The 24502-nt window shown below is 39.7% G+C and overlaps 1 protein-coding gene across 4 annotated transcripts in view; it reads left to right on the top strand.

The window, feature by feature from the left end:
- Positions 1-24502, top strand: part of TRPC3 (transient receptor potential cation channel subfamily C member 3) — an 86310-nt gene that overhangs the window by 30402 nt on the left and 31406 nt on the right. The window contains exons 2-3 of one of the 4 annotated variants that reach the window (XM_004386848.2): positions 6476-7247; positions 13098-13286. In XM_004386848.2, coding sequence (XP_004386905.1) covers positions 6476-7247; positions 13098-13286 — 961 coding nt within the window. Of the gene's footprint in view, positions 1-6475; positions 7248-13097; positions 13287-24502 lie in introns of those variants that run through there. The other 3 variants (XM_012558544.2, XM_023741139.1, XM_023741137.1) reach the window with 3 other exon arrangements.

Here is a 24502-nt window from a genome sequence, read left to right as displayed (position 1 = left end):
AGATCAATCTGACATCAGCAGTGATATACCTCATTCCATGTCTTCTCCTGAATCCAGCTTGAAATTCTGACAGTTCCCTGTCAATGTACTGCTATAACCGATTTTGAATTATCTTCAGCAAAATTTTGTTTACGTGTGATATTAATGATATTGTTCGATAATTTCTTCATTCTGTTGGATCAGTTTTCTTTGGAATGGGCACAACTATGGATCTCTTCCAGTCAGTTGTCCAGGTAGGTGTCTTCCAAATGTCTTGGCATAGATGAATGAGTACCTCCAGTGCTGCATCTGTTTGTTGAATCATCTCAATCGGTGTTCTGTCAATTCCTGGAGCCTTGTTTTTGCCAAGCTGTCAGTGCAGCTTGGACTTCTTCCTTCAATTCCATCGGTTCTTGATCATATGCTACCTCCCGAAATGGTTGAACATCAACCAGTTCTTTTTGGTACAGTGACTCTGTGTATTCCTTCCATCTTCTTTTGAAGTTTCCGGTGTCATTCAATATTTTGCCAATAGAATCCGTCAGTATTGCAACTTGAGGCTTGAATTTTTTCTTCACTTCTTTCAGCTTGAGAAATGCCAACCATATTCTTCCCTTTTGGTTTTCTAACTCCAAGTCTTTACACATTTCATTATAATACTTCAGTTTGTCTTCTCAAGCCACCCTTTGAAACTTTCTGTTCAGCTCTTTTACTTCATCATTTTTTCCATTCACTTTAGCTGCTCTACAGTCAAGAGCAATTTTCAGAGTCTCTTCTGACATCCATTTTGGTCTTTTGTTTCTTTCCTATATTTTAATGACGTTTTGCTTTGTTCATGTATGATGTCCTCGATGTCAACCCACAATTCATCTTGTCTTCGGTCATTAGTATTCAATGCATCAAATCTATTCTTCAGATGGTCTGTAAATTCAGGTGGGATATACTCAAGATCATACACTGGCTTTGTTTTTATTTTCTTCAGCTTCAACTTGAACTTGCATATGAGCAATTGAATAGGAAGAAGAACCTGGCCATCTACTTTTGAAAAAATTGGCCAGTGAAAACCTTATGAATAGGGACCAAATATTGTCTGATATGATGCCAGAAGATGAGCCCCTCAGGTTGAAAAGCACTCAAATTATGACTGAGGAAGAGCTGCCTCCTCAAAGTAGAGTCGACCTTAATGACGTGGATGGAGTAAAGCTTTTGGGACCTTCATTTGCCGTTGTGGCATGACTCAAAATGAGAAGAAACAGCTGAAAACATCCATTAATAATTGGAACATGGAATGTACAAAGTATGAATCTAGGAAAATTGGAAGTCGTCAAAAAATGAAATGGAAAGCATAAAGATTGATACATGTTAGGCATTAGTGATCTGAAATGGACTGGTGTTGACCATTTTGAATTAGACAATCATATGGTCTACTATGCCAGAAATGACAAATGGAAGAAGAATGGCATCCCATTCGTCGTCAAAAAGAACATTTCAAGATCTATCCTGAAGTTCAACGTTGTCAGTGATAGGATAATATCCATACACCCACAAGGAAAACCAGCTAATACAACTATTATTCAAATTTACTTGCCAACCACTAAGGCCAAACAAAGATGAAGAAATTGAAGATTTTTACCAACTTCTAATGTCTGAAATTGATCAAACACGCAATCAAAATATTGGTGATTGGAATGCGAAAGTTCGAAACAAAGAAGGATTGGTAGTTGAAAAATATGGCCTTGGTGATAAAAATGATGCCAGAGATCACATGATAGAGTTTTGCAAGACCAACAGCTTATTCATTGCAAATACCTTTTTCAACAACATAAATGGTGACTATACATGTGGACCTCACCAGATGGAATACACAGGAATCAAATCAACTACATCTGTGGAAAGAGACGATGGAAAAGCTCAATATCATCAGTCAGAACAAGGGCAAGGACCAACTGCAGAACAGACCATCAGCTGCTCATATGCAAATTCAAGTTGAAATGTCAGCCATGAAGGAACTTCATGATTTTAGGTCAGTAGTATTCTAATGCACTTACCAGAAAGTAGTCCTTGCAGAATGTATCCTTGAAACACTGGACAAGTTGACCTATTGGATAGAGATATGAAGATAGGAAAATGTCTGGCAAAATTATCTTAGTGTTAGCAGTACTAAAGTTAGGCATCATCTCCCTCTCACCGTCAGTCTTCCTCTCTTCTCACTTAATCCCCAAGCCACCTGGAAGAGATGCTAGGTCAAAACCAGCTGAGAATGGGATCATGGATACATGTTGTGGATGAATTGTTAGTGGACTCATACCATTCTATCCATCCAGATAAATGAAGTTCATCTTAATTGTTATGGATTGAATTATGTCCTCCCAAAATATGTGTTGTAAATCCTAACCTCTATGCTTCTAGTTGTAATCCCATTTAAGAATGCGATGTCTTTATTATGTTAATAGGGCCTGATTGGTGTAGGGTGTATCTCTAGTCAACCTCTTTTGAGATATAAAAAGAGATTAAACAAGCAAGGGAAAGGAGGAGAGATGGGGCAAGATAGATGCCAAGATACGTGGAGGTTTCCATGGAACCAGACAGCAGGAGCTGAAGAGACAAGGACCTTCCTCCAGAGCCGACAGAGAAAGAAAGCCTTCCCCGAGAGCCAGCGCTCTGAATTTGGACTTCTAGCCTCCTAAACTGTGAGACAATAAATTTCTGTTTGTTAAAGCCATCTACTTGTGGTATATCTGTTATAGCAGCACTAGATAACTAAGACATTAATAATGTAAAGAGTTAAAAAAAAAAAAAAAGTACTGCCTATTGTGGATTCACCGTAGCATTAAGTCAGCTCTTTTACTTTGAAACAGCAGTATAGTTTGTTCTAATTGAGAAATCTACTTCATACTTAACTCAGTGTTAGAATCTTTTAAAGACAAAATCAAAATGACTCATGTAACTTGTGTTGTATAGTACAAAATCACATTTCAGCTGAAATATACAATATGAGGTAATAGGTCCCAAAACAAGAATACAAGAAATTTAAGAACTAACTTAAAAATACTAAGAAATACAAAGAAAAAAATGCATGAAAGAATCATTTCCTAGTATTCTGAAGTCAGTCTCTTGTGAGGGAAAAGATGAAGTTTTGCTAAGTCATTTTCTTTGTAGGTAGCAATCATTAGATTAAAAAGCCCTTTCCATTAGATGTGACACTTTAATAATGAGTTTGTTTCCCCAAAGATAACCCATCTGAGCATAGACTGGAATTCTGTAGATGTGTGTGTGTGTATGTATTCTCTCTTATTGAGGTATACTGTAGTCATATATAAAACCAAACCCACTGCCATCGAGTAGATTCTAACTCATAGTGACCCTATAGGGTTACCAAGGCTATAAATCTCTACAGAAGCAGACTGCCACATCTTTCTCCCACAGAGCTGCTGGTGATTTTGAACTGCCCCTTTCAGTTAGCAGTCGATCGCTTTAACCACTGTGCCAGCAGGGTCCTTGTAGTTATATATGATCTCCATATATTATCAATGGCAAGCACAAAATTCACCTTTTATACAACATGAAAGTTCTAGCCATTTGAAAAATGCTGGTTTGTAGCTTAATAGTAAAAATATTTAAATAACTCAACAAAGTCAATACCATTAATAGTAATAAAACATGCACATTTATTACAATAGCAATATTACAAGATTTCTTTGAAATTCTTGTCATAGATAGTGGTCTTGACATAAAGTTCTTGTCCACTTAAGAATCATCATGATACCAACACACACACACACACACACATACCCCCTCACATGCCATACACACCCGACCTCGTGCCCCTCGCCCATCTGCCCCCCCACACACACTCCACACTGGATAGTTTGCAGACATACTACCAAACACATCACACACTCATACCCTATTAATAACAGACAAACATATGGTATTTACTTAGCTTCAGGAAAGATTATAATGTAAGGTTTGCCAATAATCACCTATTTTTTTAATTTTTGTCAACTAAGGGATTAAAATAAATAAACATTTAAAACATGGATTTTATTTTCAATAAAAATATTCAAAACAGGGTTAAAAACTATTCAAAATGTGCAAGATGATATAAATGAAATTAAAAGTCCCCCTCCCTATATGGTTCCCCAGTGCCATTCCCTAGATCTCCAGGTATAACTACAATGAAAAGCTCCTTGTGTTGCTTTCTAGACACTGCTGTAAATACACAAGCATGGGCGTGTATGTGTGTGTGTGTGTTTAATTTTTAAAAGTTGATTACATGACACTAGTTGTGTCCTGTCATGGGTTGCTAGTCAGCACTCTCTACTCTTGAACAAGTTAACAAGCCTCTCTGGGCACTCTTTGGTTTCCTCACCTCTAAAATAAAAGGGTTGACTATAAAGTTGCCTTACGTATTTGTATCTTACAATTTTGTAGACCAGGTTTCTTTGGTCTCTATCTGGGAAAGCTTCTGCCAGTGGCTTCTGTGTTCCTCTTCTGGTTTGGGGCCCACCGAGCTGAGAACTGAGTGGGAGGCTGGTCACACCTCGGATGCCTCTTGCTAGAGAATCTCCCTAATTTAGTTGTCCACCTCCAGGCCACCGGGGCGGCTAATGTCCTTTTTAATTAATTTTCAACCTCTAACTCTGTGAATACTATTGTCTCAATGGAAGGAGGTATTTCTGGAATACATATTATGCTAGGAGGAAAGCAATTTCTTTTCTAGCCATTCACTTTTAACTGGTCACTGTTGTTTGCTTGGCAAGGCAGTAATGTGAATAGAGCTTTATGTTGGACATTTTGGTGCAACTCATATAAAAAAAATCATTTTTAAAAAAGAAGTTGTCTTCTTTTTTTTATCAAGAATGTTAGAATTGTGTAAAAGGAAAGATGTGTATGTGTACTGATAATAATAAACATTGAAATATTACAGATAATAGTGACCCCATAGGGTTTCCAAGGCTATAAATCTCTACAGAAGCGGACTGCCACATCTTTCTCCCACGGAGCCGCTGGTGGTTTACAATTACATTATTTATTAGCACTGTTTTTCAGATACTCAGAACTTCTAAAACAGCTTTTTGTTCATTGGTTCATGAGAAAAATATGGGGATGTTTATACATTTTCATTTTACATTTGGAGTAAGAAAGTACAAAGAAATGAAATTATTTACCCAGCATCACAGAAATTAAGATGTGAACTGGAATTGACTCACAAGGGAATTAATGATATGATATTTAAAACGAGTTTCCATCTAGTTGATCTGACTCATGGTGACCCCATGTGTATTAAGAGTAGAACTGTGCTCCACAGGGTTTTCAATGGCTGATTTTTCAGAAGTAGGTTACCAGGACTTTCTTCCAAGGCTCCCCTGGGTGGATTCAAACCTCTGTCCTTTTGGTTAGTAGCCAAGCCCATTAAGCATTTGTACCACCCAGGGACTCTGATGTGATATTTAGCTAACTTTTATAATGCACCTAAATTTCAACTAACATGATTATAATAGATTTCAGGTCACATTGTTCTGGATATACAATTAGTGCCTAATTGCTTTATTCACAGAGTAATGCTGATGATTTTAAAACCGTAAATCAAACCATATTTTCTTAGTTCAAAGAGAGAGCTATGTAATATTGATAATTAAACAATTCTTATTACAAAGACATAGTTATTTTTCAATAAAATAAATCTAGGTTGATGTTCTAATTTCATAATTGCTTAATGTGAATTCTGTGTTTTTATTATTTTGGGGGGGATGCCCTAAGGAGAAAAAAATACCTAAGATCCTACGAATGGAAAGGTCGGGGGTTCTAACCACTAGCTGCTCCGCGGGAGAAAGATGTGGCAGTCTGCTTCGGTAAAGATTTATAGCCTTGGAAACCCCATGGGGCAGTTCTACCATTCCTACAGGGTCACTAGGAGTTGGAATGGACTCTAGGGCAGTGGGCGTTTTAAGATCCTGCAAAACGGTGCTTGGCCTAAATACTGGATACATGTTTTTAACCAGTGATTTTTTTTTTTTTGGTTCTTTTTTTTTTTGTTTAAAATATGCAATGGCTTGAAAGGACTGTTCTGGCCTAATTCTTGAGAAAATTAACTTCCTTTAGCCTTAAAGGCTAACCTTTGGTGTCAGTACCCACCAGCCTCTATTTTCAAACTTTTAACAGCAGGAGTAAGGTTATTGCCACAAACTACAATGAGTTCTATCCTTACCAGGGCCACAGGGAGGCGTGGGTGTGTGGAAATTGTTTTTATTATTATTCCTCTGGTTGTCGTTTTTCTACCGAACAACATCTCTTGCTATGAAGGGCTGCCTGACTCTCTTTGGGTTCAAGCAGCCTGTGTTAGGTACAAATGCGAAGTTTCAGGCGCCCGCGGGCCACAGGCCGGCGGTGGGTGCTGTGTACCCTAGAGAGGGCCCCGATATTTGGGAGGGCCGCGCCAACGAAGCGATTTGCAGTGATATCCTACAGTTGCTTTTTCGTTGCTGCTGATTAGGTCGGTGGAGGGAAGCCCGTCTCTGAGGCGCACGACGGTGATGCGGGAGAAGGGCCGGCGCCAGGCCGTCCGGGGCCCGGCCTTCATGTTCAATGACCGGGGCACCAGCCTCACCGCCGAGGAGGAGCGCTTCCTCGACGCCGCCGAGTACGGCAACATCCCCGTGGTGCGCAAGATGCTGGAGGAGTCCAAGACGCTGAACGTCAACTGCGTGGACTACATGGGCCAGAACGCGCTGCAGCTGGCCGTGGGCAACGAGCACCTGGAGGTGACTGAGCTGCTGCTCAAGAAGGAGAACCTGGCGCGCATCGGCGACGCCCTGCTGCTTGCAATTAGCAAAGGCTACGTGCGCATCGTGGAGGCCATCCTCAACCACCCGGGCTTCGCAGCCAGCAAGCGCCTGACCCTGAGCCCCTGCGAGCAGGAGCTGCAGGACGACGACTTCTATGCTTACGACGAGGACGGCACGCGCTTCTCGCCCGACATCACCCCCATCATACTGGCGGCGCACTGCCAGAAGTACGAGGTGGTGCACATGCTGCTGATGAAGGGCGCCCGGATCGAGCGGCCGCACGATTACTTCTGCAAGTGCGGGGAGTGCACGGAGAAGCAGCGGCATGACTCCTTCAGCCACTCCCGCTCCAGGATCAACGCCTACAAGGGGCTAGCCAGCCCGGCTTACCTGTCCCTGTCCAGCGAGGACCCCGTGCTCACGGCTTTGGAGCTCAGCAACGAGTTGGCCAAGCTGGCCAACATAGAGAAGGAGTTCAAGGTAAGCTCTGCGCGCCATCCCGGCTGCCCTGCGTGCCCATTCGCTTCCTGGCTGTTGCAGGACTCCAGGATTCTTCTGTAGTTTGCCCCAGAATCGGTTTTGCCTAGTGGATTTAGAATTAAGAGAGACTGGAAACATCGTTCAGAGCTGATCTGAGGATTTTCCGCTCTCGAACATGGTGCTATAAGATACTTGCTTTGGGAATGTATGTATTCTGGATCAGAGGTATAATAATAGCGCTGCTCTGTGTTCTGAATAAACGTTAACTAAAACACAGACTTTTAACAAAAAGGAGGAGTTTGGTATGACTTTCTCCCTTCCAGATTATCTCCCCTCTTTTTGTAGTTAGTTCTATGACGGTACCCACCACAGAAGTAGTATTAATTTTGAGTGCACTGCTCATTGGCACAAACGTGTATATATCCCTTTAGAATCGAAGGTCAAAAAACCAATATAAAATACTATCAAAGTCATCCATTAATATGCCTGCCCCTGAAATCCACGAATGTATATTCAGAGTGGTGTGTCATAGATGTCAGATCAACCCAGAAATACAAGATAGTCTAAAAACGTTAAAGTGGCTTGCTTCAATGGATTTTGTTTTTCAGTGAGTGCACTTTTTTAGACATCATCTCCAGTTGAAGCAATAAAAACTGTACATTTTATAAAACTGTACATTAATGATAGAATTTTTTATTTTTTACTCAATTGCTACATCCTCCAATGTATCTTGAATGGTTCCCTCTGTTAAATTTGGGGTAAAAGCATTTGGTAGTTCTAGTGCAAGTCTGACTATTATCAGAAGATGATTGTAGATACCCCTTCCTGAAATTATTACCTGGATGCTGAGTTAATCTTTTTAGTTTAGTGTTGTGGTGACAGATACCAGAAAAAGTGATTATTCTGTCTTCCACGTCGCAATATTCCACATTTTCATAGTTAGGTGAGATTTACACAAATACGATTAGCAATATAATTCAGGTTAAGGAAAATAGACTTTTCTCCCTGAGGTTGCCAGAAAATGACAGGAAAGGTTTGTTGGTTTTTATTTTGTTGTTTGTTTTACTTCCATGCACATCAGATTCCCTGGGTGCTTCCCAATTCTCATCTCGTCCTGGTGGAGACCGGGCCTTCGTATAATTTTGTTACTCCCTTTAAAAATGTTTTTCTAATATAAAAGGAACAGATTTATTGTAGAAACTTTGAAAACTGGGGAAAAGTACAAAGAAGAAAATAAATATCGCCTTATTTCTACCCCCTTTGAAGAGATTCATTAGATGATATTTAAGAAGATGTATTTCCTTGGACTCAAAATAAAAATTTTTTTGGGAGGGAGATTAAAACTCAGGGAGAGCACATTGAAAATGCACCAGTTCTGTTTAGAGAGGTTAGAAAAATGTTCAGGTAAACTAGCTTTAAATAGCACTTTTAATTTATTTTTAAATATTGAGACAGTCATAAAAATCATAATTCTAATTTTGTTTATTTGCTCTGTGTCAAATGTTACCCTAATCGTTTTATGCATTTTGTTTGGTACATATTGAAAGCCTGAAAAAGATATTCTATAACAGGGAATATTTTGTAAGATTATGTTTTAATAATTTACTGAGGATGATGATGTTTGCAATGTCACCCAGGGAAATCATCTCAGTGAAGCAATGGTAAGAGAAATTGTTGTTATTCATGGTTTTTCCCTAAAGTTGACTGAATTTGTATTCATAATGCTTCAAATCCCCTTTAACCTGACTTAGAGTCACCTCTAATAACCTTTCAGAGGTGGGAAAATACCACAACAGGCAAAAAGAGGAGAAAAGACAGCTAGGTTCAAGGGAACGCTCACAAAGCTGTCGAATATCTTAAGGATACGCAAAGCTAGTCTAAATTTCACGGTCCTTTTTCTGCATTATATGGAAAGCCTTGTACAGCAGAGCTCCTTCTCAGTCAAATTTAGGGCAGTTCTTTAGAAGTTATCATCTCTAAGGACTGCTAGTCTCTCTCCCTTAACTAAATGTCCCCACCCCACCTTTTTGTTTCTCTCTCTCTCTCTCTCTATTCTTACCTGTCCTTATTATCCCTTTCTTATCTGCCTTTCTTTCACCTCTTTGCCCACTCATCCCAAGCCCATGTCCATCTGCCAGGGCTTTAGGCACAAAGTAGTGCTTTCACCGCACTGACCCAGTGACTTTGAGTTCTGAAAGGGCAGTGGAAGTGAAGCTCATAAAATGAGGCAATCAGGCAACCTAATTTTGCCCTGTTCCTTGAAGTTCGCTATTTTCTTCCCACAGGGACTTTGAGCTGAGGGTACTAGCCTTGAAATGAAAAAATAGACAATGTGTTCCCTAGTGAAAAAGAGGTGATTTTTTTTTTCCTTTTCAGACACCTATACCTATTTTATCTAATCAATGGCCTTTAATATCTAGTTCTCACCCCTCAAACTGCCATCACTCAGGTGCTTCCGAGAAGGTTCTCAGCCCCTGTCCCATTTTCAGAGTTCCTTGAGGAATACAGTAGTCATGGTGCTGAGAACATATGAAGGTCATTACCCCCAGGAGGTTGAATATTCCAGAATATAGATTTTGATAAATTAATGGAGGACAGCTCAGTGACAGGTTATTAAAGAAATATTTTGGATGTGCAAACAGAATATTGGACAGGATGGACTCCAGGTCTAATCTTCCAAATGTCAGTGGCAAGGAAGCCAGTCATTTATTAAGCTGTGAGAACACAGATTGAAATGCCTAGTTCTGAGTCAATGATGCACTATCTTTGAGCAAGTCATTTGCCTTCATTGTACCTCAGTTTTCCTGTCTTTAAAAAAGAAAAACAGTTCCAACATATATCACAGTAGAGCCGTAAAAAGAGAAGAAGAAAATGAATATAATCCAAAAGCAAGTATATAATATTAAAGCAAGAAACTGCTCTAGGAATCATCTGGTTATACTGACCATTCACTACAGAAATGAAATACAACAAAGTCCCATCTGCTAAGCCTAGATTTAGAAGTCTTGGGTCCTAGTCCTAGATATTCTATGTAACATTCTGTACGGGATAATATTGAAGCAAATATATAGTGTTTAGAACTGCAGTTCTACCCCGCACACCTGGGGTCGCCCTGAGTCGGAATCGACTTGACAGCAACCAACAACGGTGTGAACCAAGCACACTCTAAGCATTTTATATATATTGACTCATTTAATCCTTACAATAACAATATTATTAACGTGAACAGTAGTTAAGTAACTTCCACAAGATCACACAGCTAGGTAGTGGTAGAAGCAGTATTTGGCTTCTGATTCAGTGCTTTTAACGGCCACTACACAAAACTGCCTCTTCTATTACTAGGGAAAGAGCTTTGCAGAGCCAAGCATGGTTAGAGATTAATTTTAATTTTTCTTTTAAGGATGAAAAGAGCTGAGAAGGGTGATTAAACCATACACATTAGAATAAGTGTGCTGATACCTGTAGACTAGTTGTACTGAGACTAAGCTTCATTCTTCCTCTGGCTTGAGCAGGTCCTCGGGGTTTTGAGTTCCTGCTCCCCAAAGTGGGTGGCAGGTCCAACTACTAACATTGTGGAAAGCCATGGCCATGGATGAGTGGTACAATGAAGATCGTTAAGCAAAACTAAATTAAGAGAAAATTATTAGAAAATACAGACCAGAAACACCGTGTGAGCTGTAAAGTAATGTGAAGTAGGACCTCATGTTGGAACCAATAGTCACCTTGTCGTGCAATGCAGACTTTAGATAGTCGCTCTTGCAGCTGAGGTAAGGCTGCCTTTAGCTGGTGCTCTCTGGCTTCTCTGGTAGCTCTGCATATGTTTACAAAATGGTATCCCATGATTTCAATAAAAGAAATCACCATTTTCTCCAGCTCTGATTGTTTTCTGCACTTGGACAAAAGACTTCGTCTGGAAAGAATTGTTTAAGTTGTTATGAAAACGGAAAAGTGCTTCCTTTGCAACTTGTATGATTACCAGTTCCTTGTGTCTTGACTCGTGTTTCAGTGGATGTGAAAAAAACACAGCCTTCTTTAAGCCTAGACAATTTGCAGATTATAATTTAAAAAAATGAATCATTATTTGGCTAATACTGAAGAAGCAGTTACTAAGAGTTCTTTTCAAAGCATGGAAAGTAACCCCTTTTGTTTTCTAAAGAGTGGAGAAATGACCAGTCTATGTTGTACCAAATCTCCCAGAACAGTTTGAATAGAAGGGTAACATGAGGAAATTTCAACTAAAACATTTGTATTAAAAGGGGAGCTTTATATGGAAACAGACATGGATTTAATACTTCTTCTGGATGCTATAATAACATATTCCATTAGTCTTTCAGGAATGGAAGGCAAATGGATGTTTAACTGACACTCTGTAGAGAAAGCAGAGACCGGATATTTTATTAATTTTATCAGTTGCATGGTACCAACCTGAATGGAAACCAAAGACTGAAGTTTTTGTTCATTTTATCTGTTCCCTTATGAGATGAAAAGGATTAACTGTAACTGTTCTTCATCTGAGTTTCTCATATCTGAAATGGTAACTCTTCTAGTCTGTGTAGCCTTTAAGCAGTCTCTCCACTTCTTGCTTATTTTAGTCGGTGCCGTGGTTTTTCCCATCAAATTGATTATTTAAGAGAAAATTTTGAAATTCTTTGTGTCTTTCTTTTTTTTTTTTTTTAACTAGGATTTTTGGAAGCCAGTAAACTAAGCTGTACTAGGTATTATTTCATTATTTAGATACATACAGTGTCTCAGAACATAGTGAAATGAAGAATTCTACTTTCTTCAAGTGTACCAGATTATATTATCATCTAGTAAACTTTCTTAATGGGCTAGAATTTTAGTGAAAGTCATAGAAGTGGAATGGGGGTTTCTGAAAGTGAGACACTTTCCCAGGAGATGGCCATCGGCACCTTGACTGGAACCAATGAGCTAGAAATAGAGGTGTATTCAGAAGGCAGCACAGAATGCTGCCAACAGACGTCTTTATACCAGTCCATGGCACTGTATAAATATGCAAATGAAATTAAAGATTCACAGATTATTTTTAGCAAGGTGTTAGTTCCAGTGGCCTGGAAAATTTTCTCTCAGGTATTGATATTCTGCAGCCCTTCAGAATTCAATTACATATAATCAGACACTTCTCTCCTTCCAGTTCTTCTAAGCATGCTAGTATGCCCTTCAGACAAACAAGAAAAAAGCATCCTCTCTATGCTGATACTTGTCCACTCTTTATATTGGCTATAAACCAGCCATTCTTAAACATTAGAGTGTAGAAGAATCACCTGGTGGACTTGCTAAAATACAGATTGCTGGACCCCATTCTCAGAGTCTGGGGTGGGATCTGAGAATTAGCATTTCTAACACATTGTCAGACTTTGTTGATGCTGCTGGTTTGAGGACCACACTTGGAAAAGCAATGACTCCAATAAGGCAAGGGGTAGGAAACTGGACACATTATTTTCACATACAGTCTTCCATGTCAAATTACCACTTTTCACTGTAGAAATAGCCTTGTTTTGGCTTTAAAAGAGCTATTTTTTGTCTGAATCCTTTGGTCATTCAGCATTAGCATTTGGCCAACAGCTCTTAACACAAACCAGTGACTTATGTATGTACCGTTTTCAGAGCTGTTTCATATGGTAGGGCAGGTTACAGAAGGGTACCTGGCCAAGGGGGAGAGTGGAGGCAAATCCATCCTGTATCAAACTTGCCAAGCCTTGCATCCAGGTAGGGACTGAGGCTTCCCACCCAGAGGAAGGAACACCTTTTTCTAATTCACTCAAGCCCTTAGCACTTTCCACTGAGTTAAAGCACATTCTTTATAATATACTCTAAACATCTTGTTCTTAGAATGACTATCGAAAGCTCTCCATGCAATGCAAAGACTTTGTAGTGGGCGTGCTGGATCTTTGCCGAGACTCCGAAGAGGTGGAAGCCATTCTGAATGGAGATCTGGAATCAGCAGAGCCTCTGGAGGTGCACAGGCATAAATCTTCATTGAGTCGTGTCAAACTTGCCATTAAGTATGAAGTCAAAAAGGTGAGTGGGCACTCTTTCATCCAGCACCATATTGGAGTAAACATGCCATATCCTAGGATTTTTTTTTTTTTTTCTTCATGAAAATATTAAGTGAAATGTCATGGTAAAGTTGGGAGTCAAATATCCGTTCTACGTTTCACTAGTTGTGGGACCTTGGATAAGTCATACATCTTCTTTAAATTTCATTTCCCTTATGTATAAAAGGATCCCTGGTGGTGCAGTGGTTAAGAGCTTGGCTGCTAACCAAAAGGTTGGCAGTTCAACTCCACCAGCTGCTCCTTGAAAACACTATGGGGCAGTTCTACTCTGTCCTATAGAGTCACTATGAGTCAGAATCAACTCGAAGGCATCGGGTTTTTTTTTTTTTTTAAATCTTTACGGGAAGGAGCTCTGTTGGTACAGTGGTTAAAGCATTTGGCTGCTAACCGAAAGGTCAGTGGTTTGAATCCACCAGCTGATCTGTGGGAGAAAGATGTGGCAGTCTGCTTCTGTAAAGATTATAGCCTTGGGAGCCCTATGGGGCAGTTCTACTCTGTCTTATAGGGTCACTATGAGTCGGAATTGATTCGATGGCAACGGGTTTGAGTCTTCTTTTTTTTTTTAATCTTTATGGGAGCAGATTGCCACATCTTTCTCCCATGGATCCTCTGGGTGGCTTCGAACCACCAACCTTTTATGTTAGCAGCCAAGCGTTTAATCGCACCACCAGAGCTCATGAGGATAATGATAGTGACTACTTACTTACAGTTGTTTTGAGGATTAAGTGAGATGATGGATGTAAAGTAATTAGCACAGAGTGAGTCCATGGTAATTGTTCAATAAATAGTAGCTAATAGCATTTCTGCATTATGAAAATTCACGTTTAGAGTGATAGTTCTTCGGCAAGTTCAGTCCTCAGTCATCAAAGACAGATTTCATGTTCATTGTACTGGTTCCAGTCCTTCGCAGCAGAACACAGTCAATTTCAGCAGAAAGGAATTTGGTAAGGGACATCATTAGGAAGCTCACAGAATTGTTAGGAGAGGTGGAAGAACAGATTTGTCTAAGCTGAGCTTCCAGAAACCTCACCCAGAACCAGCCCAGAACGGTCCTGGTAAGGAAGTTTCTGTGGCCCAAACAAAACAGTTCTGCCTCTGCTGCAGGTGGCCTGGTCCTGCATGAGCAAAAAGAATGCCGCGACCCCTGCCTGTTCTTATATGGCCCCCTTTCGAATCAGAGGCTTGCATACCTGCATCTGACTAGTGGAACCTACGTCAGTGTCTGCGGCCTAGCAGCAAGTGCGGATGGGCAAATGCATATCTGTGTATGTGTGTTTATGTGTGTATGTTACACACACACATTCTAGCACCATGTAGAGAACTTCCACACGATTAGAGTATTCACAAGATTTTGGCCAGCCATTAATTGCAGATCTCCCTTCTATTCACTAACAGAGTGAAATATGAAGATTCTCAGTACAGACTGAAGTAAAATAACATTTTAAGGAAGTTACCAGTCACAAAATAATTAAATTGCCTAGATTGCCCCCCCTCTCAGAGTGTTCTTGTTAGTTGGAGTTTTGCTAAATTGGGGGAAAGGCAGAATTTTGAACAAGATTGACATAGAACTGTTCTTAGAAACTCTGGACATTTATTCCCAGATCTTGCAGTACACATCTCTTTGACACCTGAGAAGAAAGAATTGATTTCAGTCGTCACTGGTTTTTTATCGTTGCTTTTGAAGTGTCATATTAGCACAGACAGCCCATCTACAGATGTGCGTCTGTTAACCAAACTGTTCTGCAGAGTGAATGTCTTCCTGCATGTTAATTTTAAATAAATTCATGTGTAGGTTACAATGTATGAGGTGTCATTATTAATGAATTTGCTGTCAGTCAACCACCAGGAAGCAAACAACCAACCAAAAAGTATATTTGGAACTGAAAGAAGATTGAGAATTTTGCAAGCATTTTAGTTTTGTTTGTTTTATGATATAGAAAGAATATTAGTTAAAGTCTTTGATTTGGAATCCTCACTCAATAAATGTATAAGAGAATTCTATTCTGGAATGCCCCAAAAGTCCCAACTCCCCTTTCACTCATCCTCCCAAAGACTTCCTTATTCTTTACTCAGCACTTATCCATCTCTACTTTAGCAAGGAGGAAAAATATCAACCTTACCGACTCCTGCTTTTCCTTTTTCCCCTCTCTCAATACTAACCCCCAAGCAAACCCACCCCTTGGGTTATAACAATGGCTGAGTTCTAGCCACGGTGGCACTGAGGTATTCTACAGCTATATGCAAGGCATTGGGATTTCAAAATAACTTGATGTGTAATGGACTTTTTCCACTGATAACATAAGAAACTCACATTTATTCAAATCAACCCATGATTCCAACAAAGAAACCAGCTTTATGTAATGGTGAGCGATTTAGGCCCCGTAAGACACTTAGAACATTTTTCTTCTGCCACTTGCCCAAAATCTACTTCCAGCTCTGGTTCTGAGTCCCATGGACCAATACTAAGTCTTTGGGAAGATCCTGAGATCAATGGCTTCCATCTGGCCTCAGAGTTCTCTGAGTTTAACCCAGGCCTCAGAGAGCGCAGTGGAAGTTAATCTAGAAAATGAAAATATAAAAGACCAGAGTAGGAAGTATATGAACGTGTTTTTAGTGTTTATGTGGCAAAGGACTTTACAATATAAAAACTGAAGAGGTGACAAAGCAAAATTATAAACAATTTGACCACAGCAACCTAAAATTTCTGTACACCAGAAAGATCATAAACAAAAAAGTAAAGAGCAAACAAACTGGGAAACATTTTTCTCAATTAAAACTTACAAATGATTGATATTCTTAATATCCAAAGAGCTCCAACAAATGTATAAGGAAAACAACCTGTAGAAAAACAAAGGCCTTGAATGGGTAATTCACAGAAAGTAAAATTCCAGTGGCTAACAATTATATTTAAAAATTTTTAAGTAATCAAAGAAATGTATACTAATATAAATACCATTTACCTTCTCTCAAATTATCAAAGAATAAAAAGTAATAATAGTCAGTGCTATTAATGACATGAGAAATCATATGCTGCCGGTAGGGAAATAAATAATGCATCTTTTCTGTCAGGGAGTGAATTTTGAAAATTATTCGTTCCAAAATCATTTCTGAAGGAGCTCTAAGGTAAATAATAGAACTAGAAGGACTTGAAATACTATTACTGTTTGTAGAGTTACCCACATTATTCTACAAAAAGAGAATGGAATAGAGAAGATGAAATTTGATTTTTCTGAAAATGAGTATGAGAAAATTAACTTTTAGGCAAAAGTGCTATTTTTTTCCCAATTAGAGTAATGGACTATTTGTTAGAAAAAAAAGTCTTGAGTTCTAATTATGATTGTACCTCTACCCTGCTCCATGATTTGAGGCTAAACATCAGTCCCCTCCCATGATAGAAATAGAGTTCTGCCTACCTACTACTGCCCTTGACAAAGATAAGAGACACTCACAATAGCAAAAAGATGGAAACAACCTAAGTGCCCATCAACAGATGAACAGATAAACAAACTATGGTACATATATACAATGGAATGCCACGCAACAATAAAGAACAATGATGAATCCGTGAAACATCTCACAACATGGATGAATCTGGAAGGCATTATGCTGAGTGAAATAAGTCAATCACTAAAGGACAAATATTGTATGAGACTACTACTATAAAAACCCAAGAAAAGGTTTGCACAGAGAAAGAAAGAATCTTTGATGGTTACGAGGGAGGGGAGAGTTGAGGAGGGAAAATCACTAATTAGATAGTAGACAAGTGGTAACTGGTGAAGGGAAAGGCAACATACGATATAGGGAAGTCGGCATAACTTGACCAAAGCAAAATCATAGAAGCTTCACAGACACATCCAAACACATTGAGCGACCAAGTTACTGGGGCTGAGGGCTGAGGACCATGGTCTTGGGGGACATCTAGGTCAACTGGCATAACGCAGTTCATAAACAAAATGTTCTACATCCTACTTCAGTGAGTAGCATCTGGGCTCTTAAAACCTTACAAGTGGTCATCGAAGAAACATCTATTGGTCCCATCCCCTCCAGAACAAAGAAGAGTTAAAAAAAACCAAAGACGCAAAGAAAATATTAGTCCAAAGGACTAATAGACCACAGAAACCATAGCCTTCACCAGCCTGAGCCCAGAAGAACTGATGGTGCCTGCCTACCACCACCGACTGCTCTGACAGGGATCATCATAGAGGATCCTGGGCAGAGCAGGAGAAAAATGTAGAACAAAATTCAGATTCACAAAAAAAGACCAAACTTACTGGCCTACCAGAGACTAGAGGAACCCCTGAGACTATGGCCTCCAGACACTCTGCTAACTCAGAGCTGAAGCCACTCCCGAAGTCCACCTTTCAGTCAAAGATTAGACAGGCCTGTAAAACAAGCAATAACACACTTGAGGAACGTGCTTCTTAGTTCAATCAAGTATACAAGACCAGATGGGCAATGCCTGAGATGAGAAGGCAGGAAGGGACAGGAAACCTGGACGAATGGGCACAGGGACCCTGGGGAGAAGAAGGAACGGGCGAGAGTGCTGACACAATGTGGGCATTGCAACCAATGTCGCAAAACTATTTGTGTATAAATTTTTGAATGAGAAACTAGTTTACGCTGTAAACGTTCACCTAAAGCACAATGAAATTAAAAAAAAAAAAAAGATACTAGAATATGATGGACCATTGAATCTGGAGAACCGGGCTCTAGAGAAGAGGAAAAGAAGATTTCCTGAGTCCTTCCTCCAAAACCAAAAACCAAGCTTGTTGCCGTCCAGTAGATTCAGACTCACAGTGATTTTATACTCCAGAGCTGAACTGCCCTATAGGGTTTCCAAGGCTGTAATCTTTATGAAAGCAGACTGCCACATCTTTCTCCCTTGGGTTAGAACATGACATTTCAGTTAGCAGCTGAGTGCTTTAACCATTGCACCACCCAGGCTCCTTAGTCCTTCCTCCCTGTTCTCTATTTCTTCCATAGTGGGATTAGGTTTCACTGCAGAAAAATCATCTAAAAAAAAAAAAAGACACGCAGTAATATAAACACATAAAATTATCCACTGCATATGCAGAAAGTGTGCAGGCAAAGCCCAACTTTGAGAAATAAAGGAAGAGAACAGAAAATATACTGCAGAGGTTTTGGGGTGCCTGTGCTGGCAGCCTCTGCCCAGGCCCTGGAGAGTGTCCTGCGCTGTGCGTCCTCTTGCCCAGGTTTGTGCTCAGACACCAAGTGAGAGCAGAGTGCATTGCACTCAGCAAGTCTGAAAATCCTGAAAACCTCTACAATGTATGGCTTGGTTTATACGTGACAATTCAAAGAACTTTGATAAGAAATACAGTTGTATAAGTTTTTATTCACAAAAATATTTTCTTTTAAATTGTATGCATTGTGGGTCTGAAAATGTCATTAAAACAAAAACAGTGTCCTACCACTTCTTTGCACACTAGTATTCCCACAAAAGCAGTTCTTTGGAAGGCTGATCTGATGAATATACAGTTGTCATGGATTGAATTGTGTCTCCCCAAAATATGTGTTGGAGCCCTGCTGGCAAAGTGGTTAAGAGCTCAGGCTGCTAACCAAAAAGGTTGGCAGTTTGAATCCACCAGCCGCTCCTTGGAAACTGTATGGAGCAGTTCTACTCTGTCCTATGGAGTCATTAGGAATTGGAATTGACTGGACCGCAGTGGGTTGGATTTTTTGGTATACCAGAGGATGTAATCCATTTGGGAATAGGATTTGTTGTTATGTTAATAAGGCCACATCAGTGTGGGGTGTGTGACTTTTAAAATACAAAAAGAGCAGATTAGGCACTGACAGGTAAGCCCAAATGGAGGGGAAGTTGCATGCCAAGTGGAGGTCACCAAGGAATCAAGGAATGCTGGGTCTGCAGAAACTGAAAGAGATCTTCCCCCAGAGACGACAGGGAGAAAGCCTTCCCCTAGAACGCAGGCCCTGAATTCGGACTCCTAGCCTCCTAAGCTGTGAGAAAATAAATTTGTGTTCTTTAAAACCACCCACGTGTGATACTTTTGTTACAGCAGCATTAGATAATTAAGACAACATAACATGAGTGTTCATTTAAAATTGTTCAGTTGCTTCCCATCTTCTCCCATCATCAGTATACAATCCATTAGTCACTTGGCAAGAAAAGAAATGTTTGTTCTCAATGCTACAGTCATTTTTTTACCATGAAAGGTTGAGATTCTCTGACGTGTCAAGCATTCTTCCCCGAAACCAGAAAGCCTCAAATAAGCGTATTATTTTTGTAATGATTTCGATTTGCTGGTCCACTGAAGTCAGGAAACAGCACCCAGATCTTATCCAGCTGGCTCTGACGGGTGTGGCAGCATAAGGAGGATTTTTTAGGAGGTACAACAGTTTTAAGAGATAAAAGTCATTGCTCTATTTTGAAGTCCTTGAAAAGAGCAAAACTCATCTCCTGGAGGGATTAGCTTTTTTTGCCTTCACTTGCTACTTTTGGTTTTATTTTCTTTTTTAAAATGCCCTTTGTGTACTTGTATTAGGATTTTAAAGCATTAGAGGAAAATACCTATTTATGTTTTTCTTCCATGGATTAAGAAGAATCAACAGGTGTCATGGGGTGGTGTATTATTAGCTCAAATAAGAAAAGAGTAGAAGAAATCTGACAGGGATCACAATAGAGGGTCCCAGACAGAGCTGAAGAAAAACGTAGAATAAAATTCTAACTCAGAAAAAAAAAAAAAAAAGACCAGACTTACAGGTCTGACAGAGACTGAAGAAATCCTAAGAGTACTGCCCCCGGACACCCTTTTAGCTCAGTAACAAAGTCACTCCTAAGGTTTGCCCTTCAGCCAAAGATTAGACAAGCCCATAAAACAAAATGAGACTAAATGGGCACATCAGCCAGGGGCAAGGTCAAGAAGGCAGCAGGGGACAGGAAAGCTGGTAATGGGGAACCCAAGGTCGAGAAGGGGAGAATGTTGACATGTTGCGGGGTTGGCAACCAATGTCACAAAACAATATATGTATTAATTGTTTAATGGGAAACTAATTTGCTCTGTAAACATTCATCTAAAGTACAGTAAAAAAAAATTAATAAAAAAAATATATCAACTGAAATAATAATAAATTATGTCTTTCAAAAAAAAAAAGAAAAGAATAGAAGTAATGTTATTGGTTGCCTTTGAGTTGATTTCAGTTCATGGCAGCCTCATGTGTGCAGAGTAGAACTGCTCCATAGGGTTTTCAAGGCTTTTGGAAACAGATCACCAGGCCTGTCTTTCAAGGTGCCTCTGGGTGTGTTCCAACGGCCAGCTTTCGGCCAGTAGTGGAGTGCTTAACCATTTGCACCACGGAGGGACCCTTGCAGAAGTAATAATAAAGGAAATAACCTGTGAAGCTGAATTTTTAAAGTGTAATAAGCAAAAAGCAAATACCATGGTCTATGGTGCAGTGGTTAAAAGCTCGGCTGCTAACCAAAAGTTCAGCAGTTCAAATCCATCAGCCGCTCCTTGGAAACTATGGGGCAGTTCTACTCTGTCCTATAAGGTCGTTATGAGTCAGAATCGAATTAATGGCGATGAGTTTGGTTTGGTTTTTCTAGGCTAGTATTTAACATATATTAAGCGTTTGCACCATGTTGTACAAGTCACAGCACATCAAAGATCGCTCCTCACCTGGATGCCCGCGGAAGGGGCTGCTACCTAGCAAGTCTTTTAAGTTGTGCAACCTTGATACAATGTAATTACTGCATAAAGCACGTCTTCAGATTTAAAAGATGAGCATAAGAAGGAGAAGCAGGAAAAGGAAGCTACACTACAACATTTAATATGTCTGTCCTCAAGAGTTTAAAAATCTGAGAAAGAACAGCCAGACATTCCCAAAAGGGCAATTTTCCCACCAATTCCATATGAACGTATGTCTACCTGTGTCTTAACTTGGTGGGGATTTTCTGTCTTGCATCAGAAACTCTTGATCTATAAAAAGTGCTTCTTTGACTTCCCAAATTGTATTCTGATTTGATGACATTATTTAACCCATCTGTCGTTTTCCCTGAATGGCCAGGTGGGCATTTGCCCAAGCTTGGGAATTATTAAGGGTCATTCACAAATCAAGTATGAGTGCCAATATATTTTATCAAAAACGAGTTTTTATTAACAAAATATTTTAATTAAAATATAAACAACATTTTATTGGTATAAACAATGTATTTTATTCAAAACAAGAGATTTTAGCAACATAAAAATCACGTTACCACCGTCTTTGAAAAAAACAGAATAAACAATAACAATGAACCTGTTGGGAAGTACCTGTGAAATGTTTTTGAGAACTCTGAGAGGCAAAGAGAGTAGCTGGAGTTCCCACTTGGCAAAGGATTCATCTTTAATTAAGTTCTCGTTAAGAACCCTAATGATTCTTAGTAACTCCAGGCAATCTCTTAAGGTGTTTGGCTATTTACTAATAGCACCAAAACCAATAAAGCAAACACATTGGCATTGAGTCGGTTCCGACTCATAGCAACCCTATATGTTGCAGTGTAGAACTACACAGAGGGTTTTCTTGGCTGTAAGCTTTATGAAAGCAGATCACCAGGCCTTTCTTCTGTAGCACTGCTGAAACCACTAACCTTTTGGTTAGTAAACTGCAAACCATTTGTGCCACCCAGGAATACCTTTTGATAGCACACATACAAGGAAATAAGCAAGTTTCTACCCACTGATGGATCGTTTCCCAAGAGCTCTTTTATTTACAAAAAAATTTTTAAAAAGCCCATCTCCCCTGTGGAGGCCCAAATTCCACAAAATCCCAGATCTTGCCCCCAATTTCCACCACCCCCTGAGGGGTCCACTAATGACCACTCTGACAGCCGCTGCTGTGCAGGAGAATTTGAAAACCCATTGACAAAGAAGTGGTGAGGATGTAGTTGTACGTATTAGATTTGAAATACTTAATTCTTAGAACAATACTAACTAGTAGAACTCAATGGCACGTAACAACAGCAACTGGGCTTGGAGGATTTAAAATATTAGAAGATGTTATCTTGTCTTGCTTCATGAGTTCAATGTAAAAAGTTCAATGTAATACCCTTATCTGAGGCTTTCTGGTTTCAAGGAGGAATGCTTGACATATGAGAAAATCTCAGTCTTTCTTGGTAAAAATTACTGTAGCATTGAGAACAAACTTTTTTTCCTTGACAAATGACTAATAGATTGTATACTGATGATAGGAGATGATGGAAAACAATTGAGTCCTTTTAAACAAAGATTCATGTTTTGTCTTGTAAGTTCCTCTCAATTCACTTGTAAAAAAATCCCAGATCCCAATGCACACTAGTCATTGCTAGCTAAGTGTATGCTAGATCTTCTTTCCCAAATTCAAGATTTTGTTGTTCTTCCAAAGTTCTGATTTTATAACAGTATTTCACAGAACAATGCAGTCATTATTTGAACTTGTGATAAAATCAAGATACACGACTTCCTGGGGTCTAACTGACAACTTCCTAGGATTCTTGTTGAGAACATCTCCAAACTTCCACTTCTACCCCTCCTGTATTTGCATCACTTCCTTACTGCTTCACCCTCACTCCTGTGTTAACAAACCACATCTTATCTACGCTTCCTTAACATCTGTCTTAGTTACCTGGTGCTGCTATAACAGAAATACCAGAAGTGGATGGCTTTAACAAACAGAAATTTATTTTCTCACAGTTTAGGGGGCTAGAAGTCTGAATTCAGGTTGACAGCTCTAGGGGAAGACTTTCTCTTTCTGTCGGCTGTAGAGGAAGGTCCTTGTTTGTTCTGAGCTTCTGCTTCTGGGCGATCATATGCTTAGTATCTCTCTTCCCCCATCTCTTCTTCCTAGCTTGCTTGTTTAATCTCTATTATATCTCAAAAGAAGCCCTGGTGGCACAGTGGTTAAGAGCTCATCTGCTCTTAACCAAAAAGTTTAGGAGTTCGAATCCACCACTTGCTCCTTGGAAACCCTATGGAGCAGTTCTCCTCTGTCCTATAGGGTTGCTATGAGTCAGAATCAACTCAGTGGCAACGCGTTTGGTTTGGTTTGGGTATATCCCAAAAGAGATTGATTTAAGACACACACGACACTAATCCTGTCTTATTAACATAACAAAGACAATCCATTCCCAGATGGGATTATAACCACAGGTATAGAGGTGAGGATTTACAACACATATTTTTTCTGGGACACAATTCAATCCATAGCAATATCTATTTCATTCATGCATGCACTCATCAAAATCTCTTAAGCCTCTCCTATGAGCCCGGCTCTGTGGAAGACATTTAGTATAAGAAGATAAAAAGACAACATCCGACTTTAGGAAGTCTAACAGATCATCCATGTTGCATTAAGTGACAAGTGATCATTGTTCCAGGGCACACAGTAAGTGCTCAATAAATGTGAACTATTGTGATAGAGACTTGTACTCAAGACACAGAAACAGAATTTGAAATAGTCTTAATTGAATACTGGTTCAGATGCCTCAGTGTTTTCAAGATCTGTGTTTATGGGAAGTTGGATAGGTGCAAATAAAAAGTAGTTCTGTTGACTCCAGTAGGCTAGGCTTAGGCTGGGGAATGGTGCAAATGGGTGCCTTTTGGCATACGGGCCTCTGCATTGGCCTGACTGCAAATAAATCCTGCTACATGAATAAGGATAAGGTCTTAAAGAAACTCCAAACCAAACCCATTGCCATCAAGTTGATTCTGACTCATAGCGACCCTATAGGACAGAGTAGAACTGCCCCCATAGGGTTTCCAAGGAGCTGCTGGTGGATTCAAACCACCAATCGTTCTAAATAGATGCAGGCAGATGATTTAGGAAAATCAAGTGGCAGGCCTGAAATAAGTATAATTTGCTCATTCTTTCCCCAGTTGGAATTGGAATTATGAAAGAACTGGAGATAAATGTTTGTATTCTCTTAATCTGTGATATAGGAAGCAATGGGGACAGATTTCTGGAATAGTTAGGAAGCAGCATTCATGCCTGTTCCTAGAAGCAGTGTAAGCGTGGGCCAAGCATAATACCTGCAGGTTCATTGATTTTTTGCAGATTCTCTGTGGTAGTATATATGTACAGCACATCACAAACATATTTTTCATCCATGTAGCATTTTAGGGGTTGCTCGCAAAACTAAATAACACACTTCTCTTTCAGCGATGGTCTACGATAAACCAA

The sequence above is a fragment of the Trichechus manatus genome, unplaced genomic scaffold (genome assembly GCF_000243295.1).
Source record: "Trichechus manatus latirostris isolate Lorelei unplaced genomic scaffold, TriManLat1.0 scaffold00174, whole genome shotgun sequence".
Lineage (NCBI taxonomy): Eukaryota > Metazoa > Chordata > Mammalia > Sirenia > Trichechidae > Trichechus > Trichechus manatus.
The sequence above is the reverse complement of the archived record's forward strand: the minus strand, read 5'-3'. Positions and strand labels throughout refer to the sequence as shown.